Genomic DNA, 14,980 nt, shown 5'->3' on the forward strand with positions numbered 1-14,980 from the left:
CGAAAACGCTTTATATTTAATTCAGTTGGCTGCTCTAGTGACGCTGGGAAGTATAGATTTCTAGCTGTAATTGATTTGCTAAGTTGGCTATGACGATTGGAACAACGGCAGATGATGAGGAATCTTCTATTATACAAGATGTATGTGCGCATTGCTGGTGTTCTATCATATTCTATAATGAGGAGTCTAGTGATTTAGACAAGATTCTTGGTAATCCAAATCTTGTCTGTAGGATCCAGGAACTATACGCTAATAGAGATTCTGTTGATCAACCTTGCTCGCTATGCAATTCTTTGGTTTTATCAGATATATTTGTTTCTAATGACGATATTTATTTAGTCGACAATGAGGGATATCGCTCAGCAGTTGCTGATGGGTGCCTACTGGAAGACGTCTTTGAACGCCTTGTGGACATAGAATGTGACATTAATAACCGTGAGCATACAAAGCCCGGTATGTTAGTGAAAGCATTTGGATTCAATATATGCGTTTTGGCTGTGTTTTTAAAATATAACATAGGAACCAATGACCAAGTTATTAATTCGTTTGCCAAGCGATGCATTAAGATTGAATTAGATGAATCGGCAAAACAAAGAGTAAACGAGCTATCAAATGTATTTGACATGGTCAAAAGCAGGATAGAATCTTCAGTCACGAATATTGAAAATTCTAGTGACGAAGTCATCCAGCTGATTCAGTCATATTTGAGCTATTCACAAGTAAATAAAAAAGCAGTCAACTATATAGATGCTTACAGTCGACGATTACTGAGTTTAACAGCTACAAAGTTACAACAGGAATGCATGAAAAGTTGCATCCTTGATTCTCCATTGACCCAGAGGTTAATGCAAATTTATGTTGATGATAGGCACCTATTCGAACAATTGTTACGTATTAACCTTAATGTAAAAATTGTCCATGAGGATACTCTTCGAATATCGGAATTTGTTATCATACGTGATGTAATAACATTTGTTGGTTATTATAACAAGTTGGCAAGAGGGTTATGCCAAACGTCTTGGACACCGGGTAAAGAAACCAAGGTATGTTTTTCTAACGACTTATAAAGAAGTTTGTAGTCTAATCTCTCAGTAGAAGAATGCCTTTGCTTGCCTTTAATGTCCATATGCGATGGTTCCAGCTACAAATTCATGGCATCCGGTCGTGAGGATTGTGACGTGAGGACAATAGGTAATGGTAGGATGTTCTGTGTGGAATTATACAATTGCAAGCGTGATTTATTTGATGTATACAGGTTAATACATGGACTACATCAAGGTGCACAGCTACCAAACGATATGCCACATTGTTACATGTCTGATTTAAAAGGGATATTACATGACATCAAAGTGGGTGCAAACAGGATTAACCAGTACTACTTTGCAATGTTGAGCGACAAAGACACCGCCAAAAGCCCATCAAAAATGATAACCATATCTCCAATATCCCGTGAAACACTAAGTCAGGCATTCGATGCTAAAAATGATGGTAGACCGCAATCGGTAACGGGTACTGGATTTTATGGTCTAAAAGTGTCATTCAACAGTAGATTACAGAGACAAATAGTACAGACCGATGCAGAAAACAAATGTAAAACATATTCCTGTCTTATATATTCCGACGGAGCGGTCGATCTAGCGATATTTCACAAACTTCCACAAGGACCGTTCAGCATATCGCAAGAGAACCCTGTTAGAACGAGTCATCGCAAAGGCCAATGTAAACGAACACGTGAAATATATTATATGCATGTGGACCCAATACATCCAAGGTTGTTTCATTTGACGATCAAAACACAGGCAGGTGAGTCATCGCGTTCGCTTTTGTCGTCATGAAACACAGGCACATACATTAAAGAATTTGTAAATGGAGACATCGGACGTACTACACCATCACTCAAAGAATTATTAGGGGCAAAATCATTATACGTCATCCACCTTGATGTCATCGATTTTTCGGGGGAAACAAGGTAGTGATCATACAACGGCATAAGCCTTCCATGAAGTTGTTGGCATAGTTCTCAAACGGAATCAACCAGGATCAGCTCAATTTACAACCAATACACTTTACATTCCTCTAGTCTATATCAATGGAATAAAACGGGTTAATATTAGTTGTTGCTTGATGCGTACACCATGGGGTGGTTCACACCACGACGCACCCAGCTGATGTGGTCTATTTAACTATGTAAAACAGCCGTATTACACTATCTGAAAAAATTTTAAATACAAACTTCCATAGTGACGGGGGAAATATATTAATTTTCCTGGTCACAGCTCGAGACACAATCCGCTGTTTTTGCGGTATTAGATACCTTTAGTCTTTTATTGGACCTTTTATTTCCATATAGCCAAAATGGCAAACACTATGGACTGCCGTGCTGATGCAGCCAGCTACTATGATCCGGAGAAAAGTTAGTTTACATATAACGTCATATACTGTCACACAGATGCCACCGGTGATCACTACTGCTTTTCGGAGACCACTCCTACTTACATTCGCCATGAATTCGTTAAGAAAGTATTTGCAATTGTAACTCTTCAATTATGTGTAAGTTGTGTAGATGAGGAGATGCATCTTTTCTTAATGTTTGGGCATAGAGTGTGGTAACAGTACAATGCTTTCTCGTTAGAGTCGGTGAAGGATTTGTATTGTGTTTTCTTTGTTATGTATTCCTATCAGTGTTGGTCTTGTCTATATAGTTGCTACCAGTTGACAACGTCTGTGCTTACATATCCATGAAATCTACTTTCATTATCGCGTAGGCAACCTTTGGATTTATGCTATTGGCTTCCAATGTCGAACCCATGAGGGAGTTTTTCATTAGGAACTACTTTATCGGTATTATAGCTCTTGTTATATTCCTTGTGGTTTCTATTGTGATATCGTGTAAAAGGTCCTTAGCTCACAACAAGACGGTCGCATTTTCTTTGTTGGCTCTTATGACTACCTGTATGGCTTTGTATCTTACTTGCTTTGCTTGCAAATTCGCACCTTTCGAGATTACTGTGGCTGCTGGTATCACTGCGGGTCTAACTTTGGCTGTAGCCTTGTTTGCTTTCCAAACTAAGTTCGACTTCACTGGTAAGATTTATTAATCATTTTATATATGTTCACAGGATACATTCTCTATTTGTTGATCATCAGCATTGCTCTTCTTTTCTCTGGTATTATCATTGCCATATTCCCATCAAAGGCTGGACGTATTGCGTACAGTTCTATGGCTGCACTTCTGGTATGCATCTACCTTGTCATTGACATCCAGATGGCAATTGGTGGTAAACAATACGAGTGGACCATTGATGACTATGTCATTGCCGCTGTTGCTATTTACTCTGACATTGTCAGCTTATTCTTACACATTCTCAGCATTGCTGGCAACTCCAACAACTAGATTGGACATTAGTGGCCTAATTTTGATTTATTTATTAATGTTCCATTTTGTATTACTAGCAGAATGGTTTGTCTTGCGGTGGTATAGACTTTCACGAGACAAGAAGAGTCTCCGATGCATTGGAGTGAACCAACAGTAGAACTATCTACATTGTACATGTCAACATACATAAGCGCAACATACGATAATGCTGGTATTCTGTCACAATGACGACCGATGAGATAAAAATAAACTGAAAAAGAAATTACTCTAAAAGGTCACTACATATTAAAAGTTAAAAAACATGAGTTTACAAAACTATTGTGTCACTACCATTAGTTATTAAAATGCAGAGAGAACGAAGTAGCAGAGAGTGGCCACAGTCAATCCGCCATAGGTGAATGAAGATCCGGCTGGCTTGGTTGTACCCTGTTGTCCTTGGAGGTTTCCTGAGGACTCTGGAGATGGGCTGGGTGTAGTCGGAGCAGGTCCTTGCGGGGATGTTCCTGATGCAGGCGGTTGTTGGACGCCAGATGCATCACCTGGAGCGGGTACTTCGGTGCTCTCACTTCGTGCAGGTTTTTGCTCTTGCAATTCCTTTTCTAATGCATCAGTAACATCCTTAGGAGGAGCGATGTCAGTTCCAGGTTTAACAAAATTTCCTACTTGAGCGTGCACCTTAGCATGTGCAAACGCATCAAAAGACTCAACAAGTTTGTAGAAATCAGAGGCCGGGCTTAAAAACTCCTTGCAAACACCAGCCATACCGTTGACGTCAACAACGTGTTCCCCCGTATAAACATGCTTCTTGAAATATTCAACTGCCTTCTCACGATCTTCCTCAACAATATCAGTATTCCACCTTAGTGACTTCAAATATTTGTCCATGTGTTGAGCTCTATAGTACATTCCCTTAATGGAATCAAATATAGCATTGAATTTTTCCTCGTCATTCTTAGTTGAAAAACCGCTAACAATAGTTGCATTAAATAGATCAGGGCGAATCATAGGATTGTTCTTTATCAATGCGTTGACTTTGTATAAATTTTTGAATGTGTCTTTTACCTTCTGATCATCCATTTTAGCGGCTTTGAAGTTAGCAGAAAGAACGCTATACAATTTGGTCTGGTCGAAACTTCCAACAGCACCGTAGAACTTAGACATGTCATCGTAGAATGATCCTTCGGGAAGGACGATTGAAGTATCGGCATTTCTAACATCGGATTGTGTCAATTCTTCACCCGCCGATGTAATTGCCAAAACACAGCACAAGGCTGAAATGAAAAGAGCAAACGTAGCCATTTTGGAAGTTGTACGGCTTGATTTACAGTTGTAAATCACAAATATAATGAAGAGATGGGAAATTGTATGGTAATGCAATGGGGGAATTATATGCACACACGCACTCTTACACACGCATGTCTACGATGCCTCGTCTACGTGTAGTGTCTATGAGCTGTGACAGATTAATCTACAACGTTGTGGTTTCTTGTTTTTTAATATGCTGTAATTTAGTTTATTTTAAGATGGATGTTCATATGCCTTATGCAGATTGTTGACACGAATTCTACTTGTGTTGCTGTGCAACGTCTCCCTGTATTTGATTATTTATCAGATTCCATTGAACAAAGAATCCCTTGCAATTTATTCGCTAATTAATAGTGAAATATATTTATTCCTGACGTTGCTAACTATAAAATTGGATACTTGTTCGTTAGCGGCATGCCGTATTAAACTGTACGGTGTTTCTATTATTTCTAATCCATTTTCCTAGGTTTCTGCAGAGCTTATCCGTTATAATATTTTTGAACAAAATTACGTTTATGTTGAAAATTCTTGTGTTTTTATCGTTCTGTCTGTAACCGGTGTGATTCCATTTCGTTAGCTTCGCTATTGTTAGTGTGTATTATGTGATTATAATATAAAACGATTTAAGTGACGTCCTGTTCGTAATTAAGGTTACTCGTGCCTAACGGCACTCAAACATATCGGTCAGATAACTCAATATCCACAATGGGAATTGAGTAGTAAATATCTTCAACACGTTTACCATCGGTGGTGTTACATCCCGATGTTGCATTACGCGTTCAACGCTGCACTGGATAGCGTAGTGGGTCAGGCGTTCCATGGTATTAATGGTCGTCAAACGCGATGAAGTTACTGGCTTTATCTTCCTTGGTAAACATAGTCGCATGACCTTTGTAACATTGCTGACTAATTCCCCAAACTCATGGCCAGAAAGACACAGAAGTTGCATATGATGAAATCTTTTTGCTTGTACAGTGAATGTGTTTCCCGGTGTTGCGTCAACCAAAGCATCAACATCGATGCAGAACTGGTTACGATCTACACTGCCCAAATTAAGCTCCAAACCAACCCTTATAGATGCCTTTGTAATATCAGGAAGCACCTCAACATTGTCTATAGCATCCAGTGTATCCAAAATGTCTTCTACTTTAACATCTAACAAGCCCTGGATATTGACCTTGCCCGAGTCATTTAATTTGCTATACAGTTCATACAGCCTTTTAACATGCATGGGCATGGATTGATACTCGTAATCCGGAATAACACGATCGGTACAGTCTAATATGCCCACTATACGACAAACCTCAGATTTAGGAATCATATTAGCATTGTGCGCTAAAGTCAAGCTTGAAACCGTAACAGGTTGGTCATAAACTTCACAAAATTCATGAAGAAGTGGTTCAGTATTCTGATTGCCATATTTACCGCAAGTAGCGGCTAGAGATATTTGCCAAACCGTGCCATTTAGAATCGGTTCCTTAGAGTAGACAACTTTTAACTTCATCTCAGCTTCAAACCATAGCTGTAGTGACATCTCAAAGTTTCCGGTGTAACTGAATTCATGCAAACCTCTAGTTATGTCCAAACATCGATGGGTTACTCCACTTGCCATTGTGTACATCCCATCTACCATTACACTTTTTATACATGGAAAACGTAGTAGCAGTGTATTAGATCCACTATTCCCATGACGTAAAGCAACCATATAATATTTTCGTATAAAGGTTGGTGCCTCAATATTGAATGTTTTGAGCAACTTCTTGCATATTTGATTTACATCACAATGGAGGACGACATCGGCCTCTGGATCCAACCTAGTTTTTTGGTAATTAACAATCACAAGTGGCGCATTTTCCTTCCTGAAGTGTTCGGAAGATGCATAACAACATGCTGGTTCGACGTGTAATGATGATCCCAGGGTCAGATGGAAGTCTGCTTCCTCAGCATGCGATATAGCCCTCTTCTCAAAATGGTCCTCATAACGATCGAACCAATCTAACACAACGTCTGTAAGTATTCCATAAGGTGGAAAGTTGCACAACCCTGTGATTATAATCTATACTTTTCTTATATAGAACCTACCGCAATGACTGCCTGTGGGTTTAAAGCTGATAGTAGGAGCAACATATGGACGTAAGTATCTGCGGGCACAAAAAATGCAACGCTCAATGAATACATTCCCGTGTAATTCAATGCATTCACTGTGCTTCATACCACTAATTGCATGGAGGCCGTCAATGTTCTGGGTAATCACTGTGCGGATATAACCAGCGCGTAGTAGAGCTAATGTAGCAAGATGGGCCTCCGACGGTAGTGCATGAGAAAACTCCACCGGCTCCAACTTTGTAGTACCAAACTCCACACAGGTGTTACTCGTATCCTTTACAGTACAGTCCCCATCTGTCATTTTACGCTTTTTATTGCCAACACGCTTATGGCTCATTACAGTCCATACACCAGATGGACCCCGAAAATCGGGAATACCAGCGGCAGTTGACATACCAGCACCTGAGTGTAATACAACATTTTTAGCGCGTGTCAATAACTCAACAGTCTGCTTAAACTTTTTTGATATATCTGCTGGGTTGTCAAATAGCTGTACCCCTCCACAAGGGCCCTTGTTGTCATTTGGCCGCAGTTGATTAGCATACTTTAATGCGGATGATGCCATATTATCATAAATATAATCCACACTTGTTGAATACTTCCTTTGCAGAGTCTACTGCTTTATTATAATCTTGCTGACGACGCCAATGCAAGCTTTCCCAATCACGGTGTAATCTTGATTTGTAAACTTTTTTGTTACAAGCTGGATATATGTTATGGATAGCATAGCGGTATAGTATGAACACAAGTGCATGTTTATAAGACGTAATGTGAAGTATATGAAATAAATTGACATGGAGACTAGGAGGACACAACAGGAATTCATACAAGAGGCTGACACTATTATAATCCTTCTAAGACATACCTGCAACAGGGCAATTTACAACATTAAAATTGGAAGAACGGAGTAATTCCTCTATGCTAGTATGATCAAACACGTGATCACACGAGTCTTCACCACTTGAAAAGCTATAAACCAATATATAATGGATTGTAAACACCTACCGCTGAGATACCGGATGTGATATAGGTCTTCGAGATATAGGACAAATTGAAAACACAGCTGTTTTGTCTTCCTCAACTAAGACATCCTCGTTTTCCTGTTTTACAAACTCAGGATCAAGAGTACGCTTCAATATCTGGTGCACACAGTCGTAATTGAAGTTTGCGCGGGGTTCTACCTGTTCACCCAAAGCCCGCAGCTCGGCATAAAATGCTACACAGCAATCCCAAATGCGTGCACGATTGAAATCCGTACCTAAGTAGCATATACACGATATAATAACAACAAACCAAAATATTTAGCAGCAAAGGCCAAAGATAAAAGTTGATTTGCAATGCGGTAGATATCTTCGTTACAAAGTGACCAAGCTTCTGTCAATTCTATTACTTCTGCCGTAGTGTCTACTTCAACATCCTCTTGCATTGTATAATTTACAATATATATTATTACACAGATGTGTAATACATGATGGTGCTCATATATATTATTTGACTAGGGTAACAGCATACATGCGGCTGCCCACAAGACCAACAGCTGTGGAAGGTAGGGTATGACAAAAACGGTAATACTAAAAGAATAACATATAGACACAAATACAACAACAGCATGTACCAGCAACGAGAATAATTAGTTTGTGGTTTCAACATAAATATACCAGAGGGTATATCGTAAACGAATGTGCTTAGAGTTTGTCGTAGAACTGGTCAAGACTAGGAATGTCAGCCTTCAAACCCTTCCTCTGCCTAATAGCAAGAATAATTTCGTTCAATTTGGAACCCTTCTCAAGTGCGTCACCGGTCATCAACTGCCAGTGGTCAAACACACACTGAGGGAAAGCCTGGCCAGATGTACTGGCACGAAGAGCAGTTGTAAAACCGAAACTCTCAGCAACAGGAAGATAAGCCTTGATCTCAATGAGAGGCGTACCAGCTCTGTTTTCCTCATGGAACACGTGACCACGACGCTGGTTGAGAGTGCTGTAAACACCACCGACGGCATCCTGTGGGCAGTTAATATCAACAAGGAAAATGGGTTCCTGGAGCTTGGGCTGTGCAGTCAACTCACAAGCGTAGAGGCAACGCCTGCAGGTAGGCATGATCTGACCAGCACCTCTGTGAATAGCATCAGCGTGCATAGTAACATCCAACAAGTTGAAACGAATACCACGCATGTTCTCGTCACAAAGAGCACCTTCCTTAGTAGCCCACTGGAAAGCTGAGTTACAGTGGTCCTTAATTTCGTTCATGTACTGAACACCAGTGGTCAAGTCAACCAAAATATTGGGACCAGTGGTTTCAGGACCGAAACACCAAATCTTGAGGGCAGCGTTCTTGTCCCACTCGAAGTCATTGGCAAGAACGTTGGCCCTCTCTCTAGCGTCATCCCTAGAGGTGATCTTGTTCTCCTCAATAGCCTCAGAAAGACCCTCAGCAAATGGCTCGGCCTTCATGAATAACCTATTGTGCTTGTTAGGAGACTTGGACAAACAAGTAATGCTCGATTCAGCACCAACAGTTTCCCTGTAAGACACGACAGGGTCTGAAACGATGAAGTCGATCTGGGCATACTCATCCCTAAGATCCTTCAAACAAATCTCAACGTGAAGTTCACCACAACCAGCAATAATGTGCTCACCACTCTCTTCAGTAGTGCACACGACCAATGGGTCAGATTTAGATAGCTTCTTAAGACCTTCGACCAATTTAGGCAAGTCCTTAGAGTCCTTGGGCTTTACAGCAACACGCACGACGGGAGACACAGAGTACTTCATGTCAGCAATGTTGTGAGCGGTTTCGCAAGTGGTGATGGTACCACTCTTCAAAATGTACTGATCTACACCGACCAAACAACAAGTGTTACCACATGGAACATCCTGAATCTGCTCAGTGTAACGACCCATCATAAGCACAGTACGCTGAACGTTCTTAACCAGCAAGTCAGCCTTTTCACCAGGGACGTATTTTGGACCCTGAATCCTAACCTTCTGGCCAGTGGCAACCGTACCGGAGAAGACCCTACCGAAAGCGTAGAAACGACCCTTGTCAGAGGTCGGTACCATTTTAGAAATGTACATCATCAATGGTGCATCAGGGTCACAGTTGCGGATACCATTGGCAGCCTCATCGTCCATGGGACCGGTGTAAAGGTTCTCTACACGGTATTTCTGGGCCTCAAATGGAGATGGAAGGTGGCTGACAATCATCTGCAAAAGCACATCACCAGCTGGGAGCCATATCTGCATGACTCTCTTAAGAAGGGCCTTGCCAGTAAGTTCACGGTCCTCACCCTTCAATTCAACACCAATTGATTTTAGTTGAGCTTGGTATTTCGGCTTGTCGTCGTTCATGATGTTAGTGAAGAGACTGCAGATGGGTTTCATGATGAAATTGCAGAAGGCACGTTCAGGTGCTTCCGGAGTAGACTCGGAAAGCCATACCTTACCGGTCTTCGAGAAGAAGTGGTCACCCCAAAGGTAGTGCATCATCTTCTGCTTAGAGATACCGAATTTGGTATTGTAGATACGAGCGAACGTCTCAATGGTAAAGGCCCATCCGTGGAGACCAGAACCGAAAGATACAGTACCTTTTTCAGGGTAGACCTGTACATTACCCATAAGTTCATCGTTGTAAGTAGCAATGATAACGTTGACGTTTTCAATGCAACGAAGGAAGGTCATGTAAATCTCTTCAGCTCCCATCTGCAGTTCCAACAAAGCTCTGTCGACCTTGTTGACGTGAAGCACGGGCCTAATACGCTCACCAAGTGCCTGTCTAAGCACGGTCTCAGTCTGCACACAGACACCTTCAATGGTATCTACGACAACCAAAGCACCATCAGTAACACGAAGAGCAGCAGTGACCTCAGAGGAGAAGTCAACGTGTCCCGGGGAATCGATCAAGTTAATAAGGAAAGGCTGCATACCGTTACCGTCGTCAAGATCGTGCTCAAAGTACATAGAAATACCGGTAGACTTGATAGTGATGCAACGCTCCTGCTCATCAGCACGTGTGTCGGTGAAACGAGCGTCACCAGCATTTTTCGCAGCAATAATACCGGCCTTCGAGACAAGGGAGTCAGTAAGGGTACTCTTTCCGTGGTCGACGTGCGCAATAACAGACATGTTGCGAATGTTTTTGGGGTTACCCATAATTTCACGCATCTGCTCCACCGTGAAGTTCACCATCTTGAATACAGTTGCGTTAACTAAATTAAGTAAAGGAAAATGAGGTATTTGTGGCAACCTCAAGTTAAAGATTGAGGGAAGTAGAGATAATTGTTTGTGCCTCCGTGATTCGAAAATGTCCCCACACATAGGAAAAGTTTATAACCCAGAAATACACAATATTCATTAGTCGTAAAAAACGAATAGAAAGTTATATTTAACTGTTCACGGTAGGCACTTGAGTGTCTAACGTACACAAAACGGGTTACGCCTTGTATGTAGGTTAATGTCTTGGTGTGTAGCACCTTGATGTCAACACACCTAAACCAAGCTCTGTGAATATCTTCTATTGGATAAGGTAAACTTTAACTTATTTATCGATACATAGAGGCGAAATGGTCGACTTAGATAATCAGTTTTATATATTTGTGTATAATCCTGTAAGCACAGTTAATGGACGGGCAGTTGCGCTCTCTATTAGACATTAGTTAAAATACTTCTAGCATTTGTAGGGAATTTAAAGTGCTGGCCATTTGACTGCTGCATTTTAATATGCCAATAGTTAATCGGTTAACTCTAGTCTGCCTCATAACACACCCTCGCGGTGTTATCTGGATAACTTCATTATAAATGTCCAATAAGCCTATGTGTTCATATTTTAACATTGAGTCGACACAATGTTCAATGGAGTTGGTCTCACCACGCCAAGAGGCAGTGGTACCAACGGCTATGTCCAACGGAGTCTCGCCAACCTTCCACCCATAAGAATATCCAAGCATGATGACTCACGCCTCCCAGTCAATAAGCCGAAGTTTAGGGTTAATTCGGAAATCGCACAGCATGAAAAGCTAAGATCTCTAGAGGTTAAACTGCTAGAGTTGCGAATACAAAATGCAGATAAGATGTCTGCTGAAGAACTGGAAGCCTTCATATCGAATGAAAGACAGCGATTAATGAAACTTCTCGAAAACGATATGATGGGTGCCCATGTTAAAGAGTGAGTGACTTCATTTTGCTTTATAATTTGTACAGCAACCAAAGCAATATGCTTGCTGAAATGAAGTTGAAACAAAACCAAAAGATGGAAGATGCCTTGAAATTACGGCCGAAAGAGAAAAACGTTAAGACGGCAAGGGAACAGCGTAATTCAGATCGCAATACACGAGAGGGAAGGATTGTATCAACACATGATTTCAAGGATAGACATATTACATCTCACTCAAAGAGTCGCAGTCGTGACCGTAGTTACCATCGAAGTTATGTAAATAAAGGAAGACGTAATAAATCTAGTTCTGTCGACTCTTATATGCGTGGTAGGAACAGTCGCCGCCATAGACGTTCGTACTCACGTGATTATAGCGACAGTAGCGGAAGGTCGTCGAGCGACTCTTCGGAATATTCAAGGCGTAGTTATCGGCGATCTAGCAGCCGTAGCAGTGACTATTCCCGTAGTTCGTATTATGAAACTCCCGATGCATCACGTAGTGAGTCATTCAGGTCCCTAAGTAGAAGGAGGAGTGTCTCTAAATCACACAGGGAGCATGCATCAAGGCATTATTCCCATAGAGTTGAACGTAGGAACACTTCTCGCTACAGAAGAGAAAGGAGACATTCAAGTGAATCCTCGGGTAGTATGGAACGATCTTACAGTAAAGGCGCTGTTTATCGCAGAAGATCAAGGGTGGATCACAGGAAGCGCCAATATGATGATAGGAGTATATCTAAAGGCGTGAAACGTAATATTACACGCAAAGACCGAAAAATCAGCCGATCATCCTCAAGGGATTATGACAGTAGCCACACTTATAACAATAGGTCACATTCATCTAGACGTAGGTCTAGAAGAAGTTACAGAAGCCATAGTAATAGCAGGTATGCTAGCGGTTCACCAATACGGGGTAGCGGGAGTAATGACCATGAATTTTCACCCGACATTTCTAATAGAAGACATATTGCACAGGAAACACTGTCTGATGCAGATCATATGAGCGATAGTCAACATACCCAATCACTAGAGTTGGGCAACGAAGGTTATAGCACAGACAGTAGCATGGAACATAGTGACAACTAACTCGTTATAATCGTTTTATTTCACAGCCTGTAAACCCGCGATGACATTTAAGTTGACTGATATTTGGAATATAAATGCCATACAGACACTATATATCATATACGATGAAATTTATCACAGTATTCTGAATATCCAACATCGGTAGGGGGCTTCTTCTTGTTTGTTCCAGATGGTATATACATAACTAATATTATATGCCATTTTGCATTAATTATATACGATGACTAAGATAACCATATTTACGTATTAAGTTTGATAAAAATCATTAAAATGTAAATTATTGTGTTTTGGCTACTCCCTAGATGGTTGGGTGGTATCACCATAAGGCTGGGAATTCTTTCTAATGGGTTGTAAACTATCAACGTTTCTTGTTGCGTTAAAATACGGTACTGACTTCCTGTATCTGTTTGAAAAGTATAGATATAACTGATATAATATCACAGACACCACAGTCAGAGCTGGTATAATAATAAACCACAGTAAGAATCGCTGCCAGCCTTTTCGGCTGCGATTGTCTATGGATTGTATAACATCAGTCATAGGTTGCGCATTGTCTTCGATTAGTATTGGAAGTTTCTCATTAATCATTTTTGCAAGACCTGTTACCAACGTGTGGTCCACTATGGCAACAACTTTTACATTCTTGCGACGGCACAACAGGCCATCGTCAATATCTATAGCTGTATAAACATATACACCGATTCACTTACTGCAGATAGCTTCATGTAAGCGACAGAAATTATATAAAACTCCCTCTTCTATGACAGCCCGATATATGGAAGGTGAAGCTTTCCGGAATGCTTCCTGGGTTGTTGCGTCTGTTAATATTATGATGTTAGAATCATAACGTACCTTTTAACACGTCGCCTATACGTAAATAAAGCGACAATAAGCGTAGGACGTCTAATTTGTGTTTTATGGCAGCATCACCGAAACTTGCAGCTTCTACCGATTTACTACGCCCAATGGCTATAATATCTCTACCAGCCTCTGAGGTAGCAGTTGCCACATCAATATAATGCTGATAACTTGATATCAACTGCCGTTCATTTTTGAATTTTTGCGTTGTCTTATCTTTGCTGGAAGACATTTGCTTCTTGAAGTCAATGTAACGTGCAATGAGACTTAATTCAGGTGAGGACACGCCTATAGCCACGATATCCGATGACCTTGCAGAGCTAACTGCAGTGTCAAGAAGGCTTCTACTTGTCCCACAGGTCGTATTGCTTGTTCCGGGATTTGGCATAGGTGCAACACCGCGAAGTTCTAGAGTTATGGTACGATTTATACAATTAAAGCTCCAGATACTCGTTGTTGTCGTCGTCGTAAATCGTGCTGCATATACAGGCATTTTATTGCGTGCCATCCAGTTAATGGATTTATGGCACAACGGTACAAACCTCCGAATGTACATTTTCTCCAAAGCAAGGGTACTCATTAACCATGTTGCTTAATTGAGATATCACCAAACGGCGGTCCAATCATGAGCACATACGCATATCATCCAGGTTTTGTACTTATGTGACTAAAAGGAAGCTATTGAATGAAAAAGGGTTCTTAGAAAGAATGTCTCTAGTGCAATTGTATATAAGGTGATTCCAGGCTTAATCATGCGTCAATGTAGCAAACGAGTTCATAATTATACTAGTGTTACTGACTGAATTGTAAACTGTATGAAGTAAATGATCTGTACATGTTTTTTATATCGTTACTACGCTGATCACCAAGGAGGAGTATACAAGATGTGCAATGGCAATAAGATTAAAAGGCATAAATATGAATCCTTAGAACATCTTAAACTACTATTTTAACATTACATAGTATACTTCCTAGATAACTTTTACAACAAATAACGAAGTGTACAAGATAGACGCCCTTAGCTGTAATTAGTGGTGCTTTATAAGGGCTTGCATATTCCTGGATTGTTATTACGACATATAGTAGTATTTAAGTGTT

At 40.7% G+C, this 14,980-nt stretch overlaps 8 protein-coding genes across 8 annotated transcripts; 3 read left to right on the plus strand and 5 right to left on the minus strand.

Moving 5' to 3' along the window:
• The first annotated feature begins 54 nt into the window (after window positions 1–54).
• Window positions 55–2,002, plus strand: BBOV_I003040 (tRNA pseudouridine synthase family protein). Its single transcript, XM_001608904.2, has 3 exons — window positions 55–1,043; window positions 1,080–1,803; window positions 1,843–2,002. The coding sequence occupies exons 1-3, from the start codon at window positions 90–92 to the stop codon at window positions 1,971–1,973; spliced, it is 1,809 nt and encodes a 602-aa protein (XP_001608954.2). The 5' UTR covers window positions 55–89; the 3' UTR covers window positions 1,974–2,002.
• A 193-nt stretch (window positions 2,003–2,195) lies between these two features.
• BBOV_I003050 (Inhibitor of apoptosis-promoting Bax1 family protein) lies at window positions 2,196–3,408 on the plus strand. Its single transcript, XM_001608905.2, has 4 exons — window positions 2,196–2,413; window positions 2,450–2,550; window positions 2,766–3,084; window positions 3,120–3,408. Exons 1-4 carry the CDS (start codon window positions 2,356–2,358, stop codon window positions 3,392–3,394), a joined length of 753 nt encoding a protein of 250 aa, XP_001608955.1. The 5' UTR covers window positions 2,196–2,355; the 3' UTR covers window positions 3,395–3,408.
• A 244-nt stretch (window positions 3,409–3,652) lies between these two features.
• BBOV_I003060 (merozoite surface antigen-1 (MSA-1)) lies at window positions 3,653–4,728 on the minus strand. The gene has a single exon (XM_001608906.2). It carries the CDS (start codon window positions 4,673–4,675, stop codon window positions 3,716–3,718), a length of 960 nt encoding a protein of 319 aa, XP_001608956.1. The 5' UTR covers window positions 4,676–4,728; the 3' UTR covers window positions 3,653–3,715.
• A 575-nt stretch (window positions 4,729–5,303) lies between these two features.
• BBOV_I003070 (Sir2 protein-like protein) lies at window positions 5,304–7,353 on the minus strand. Its single transcript, XM_001608907.2, has 2 exons — window positions 6,764–7,353; window positions 5,304–6,724 (listed from the first exon to the last, which is right to left on the minus strand). Exons 1-2 carry the CDS (start codon window positions 7,350–7,352, stop codon window positions 5,343–5,345), a joined length of 1,971 nt encoding a protein of 656 aa, XP_001608957.1. The 5' UTR covers window position 7,353; the 3' UTR covers window positions 5,304–5,342.
• Window positions 7,354–7,355: 2 nt separating this feature from the next.
• BBOV_I003080 (Zinc-finger of the MIZ type in Nse subunit family protein) lies at window positions 7,356–8,251 on the minus strand. The gene is made up of 4 exons (XM_001608908.2): window positions 8,081–8,251; window positions 7,793–8,045; window positions 7,653–7,756; window positions 7,356–7,490 (listed from the first exon to the last, which is right to left on the minus strand). Exons 1-4 carry the CDS (start codon window positions 8,211–8,213, stop codon window positions 7,357–7,359), a joined length of 624 nt encoding a protein of 207 aa, XP_001608958.2. The 5' UTR covers window positions 8,214–8,251; the 3' UTR covers window position 7,356.
• Window positions 8,252–8,400: 149 nt separating this feature from the next.
• Window positions 8,401–11,038, minus strand: BBOV_I003090 (putative elongation factor 2 (EF-2)). Its single transcript, XM_001608909.1, has one exon. It carries the CDS (start codon window positions 10,972–10,974, stop codon window positions 8,473–8,475), a length of 2,502 nt encoding a protein of 833 aa, XP_001608959.1. The 5' UTR covers window positions 10,975–11,038; the 3' UTR covers window positions 8,401–8,472.
• A 569-nt stretch (window positions 11,039–11,607) lies between these two features.
• On the plus strand, window positions 11,608–13,082 carry BBOV_I003100 (cwf21 domain family protein). Its single transcript, XM_001608910.2, has 2 exons — window positions 11,608–11,950; window positions 11,986–13,082. The coding sequence occupies exons 1-2, from the start codon at window positions 11,631–11,633 to the stop codon at window positions 13,022–13,024; spliced, it is 1,359 nt and encodes a 452-aa protein (XP_001608960.1). The 5' UTR covers window positions 11,608–11,630; the 3' UTR covers window positions 13,025–13,082.
• Window positions 13,083–13,286: 204 nt separating this feature from the next.
• Window positions 13,287–14,811, minus strand: BBOV_I003110 (putative integral membrane protein). Its single transcript, XM_051767530.1, has 3 exons — window positions 13,877–14,811; window positions 13,735–13,842; window positions 13,287–13,698 (listed from the first exon to the last, which is right to left on the minus strand). The coding sequence occupies exons 1-3, from the start codon at window positions 14,460–14,462 to the stop codon at window positions 13,316–13,318; spliced, it is 1,077 nt and encodes a 358-aa protein (XP_051622983.1). The 5' UTR covers window positions 14,463–14,811; the 3' UTR covers window positions 13,287–13,315.
• Window positions 14,812–14,980: the final 169 nt, after the last annotated feature.

The sequence above is a fragment of the Babesia bovis genome, chromosome 1 (assembly GCF_000165395.2).
Source record: "Babesia bovis T2Bo chromosome 1, whole genome shotgun sequence".
Taxonomy (NCBI): domain Eukaryota; phylum Apicomplexa; class Aconoidasida; order Piroplasmida; family Babesiidae; genus Babesia; species Babesia bovis.

Coding starts and splice junctions, on each gene's coding strand:
- BBOV_I003040 (XM_001608904.2), top strand. CDS start 90: ATGACGATTGGAACAACGGCAGATGATGAGGAATCTTCTATTATACAA. Junction 1,044..1,079: donor CACCGGGTAAAGAAACCAAG/GTATGTTTTTCT, acceptor AGAAGTTTGTAG/TCTAATCTCTCAGTAGAAGA. Junction 1,804..1,842: donor GACGATCAAAACACAGGCAG/GTGAGTCATCGC, acceptor CATGAAACACAG/GCACATACATTAAAGAATTT.
- BBOV_I003050 (XM_001608905.2), top strand. CDS start 2,356: ATGGCAAACACTATGGACTGCCGTGCTGATGCAGCCAGCTACTATGAT. Junction 2,551..2,765: donor TTGTAACTCTTCAATTATGT/GTAAGTTGTGTA, acceptor ATTATCGCGTAG/GCAACCTTTGGATTTATGCT. Junction 3,085..3,119: donor AACTAAGTTCGACTTCACTG/GTAAGATTTATT, acceptor ATATGTTCACAG/GATACATTCTCTATTTGTTG.
- BBOV_I003060 (XM_001608906.2), bottom strand. CDS start 4,675: ATGGCTACGTTTGCTCTTTTCATTTCAGCCTTGTGCTGTGTTTTGGCA.
- BBOV_I003070 (XM_001608907.2), bottom strand. CDS start 7,352: ATGGCATCATCCGCATTAAAGTATGCTAATCAACTGCGGCCAAATGAC. Junction 6,725..6,763: donor ACCCACAGGCAGTCATTGCG/GTAGGTTCTATA, acceptor TTATAATCACAG/GGTTGTGCAACTTTCCACCT.
- BBOV_I003080 (XM_001608908.2), bottom strand. CDS start 8,213: ATGCAAGAGGATGTTGAAGTAGACACTACGGCAGAAGTAATAGAATTG. Junction 8,046..8,080: donor CTTTGCTGCTAAATATTTTG/GTTTGTTGTTAT, acceptor TATGCTACTTAG/GTACGGATTTCAATCGTGCA. Junction 7,491..7,652: donor TGTAAATTGCCCTGTTGCAG/GTATGTCTTAGA, acceptor ACATATATCCAG/CTTGTAACAAAAAAGTTTAC.
- BBOV_I003090 (XM_001608909.1), bottom strand. CDS start 10,974: ATGGTGAACTTCACGGTGGAGCAGATGCGTGAAATTATGGGTAACCCC.
- BBOV_I003100 (XM_001608910.2), top strand. CDS start 11,631: ATGTTCAATGGAGTTGGTCTCACCACGCCAAGAGGCAGTGGTACCAAC. Junction 11,951..11,985: donor ATGGGTGCCCATGTTAAAGA/GTGAGTGACTTC, acceptor TAATTTGTACAG/CAACCAAAGCAATATGCTTG.
- BBOV_I003110 (XM_051767530.1), bottom strand. CDS start 14,462: ATGAGTACCCTTGCTTTGGAGAAAATGTACATTCGGAGGTTTGTACCG. Junction 13,843..13,876: donor TATAGGCGACGTGTTAAAAG/GTACGTTATGAT, acceptor TAATATTAACAG/ACGCAACAACCCAGGAAGCA. Junction 13,699..13,734: donor CTTACATGAAGCTATCTGCA/GTAAGTGAATCG, acceptor ATACAGCTATAG/ATATTGACGATGGCCTGTTG.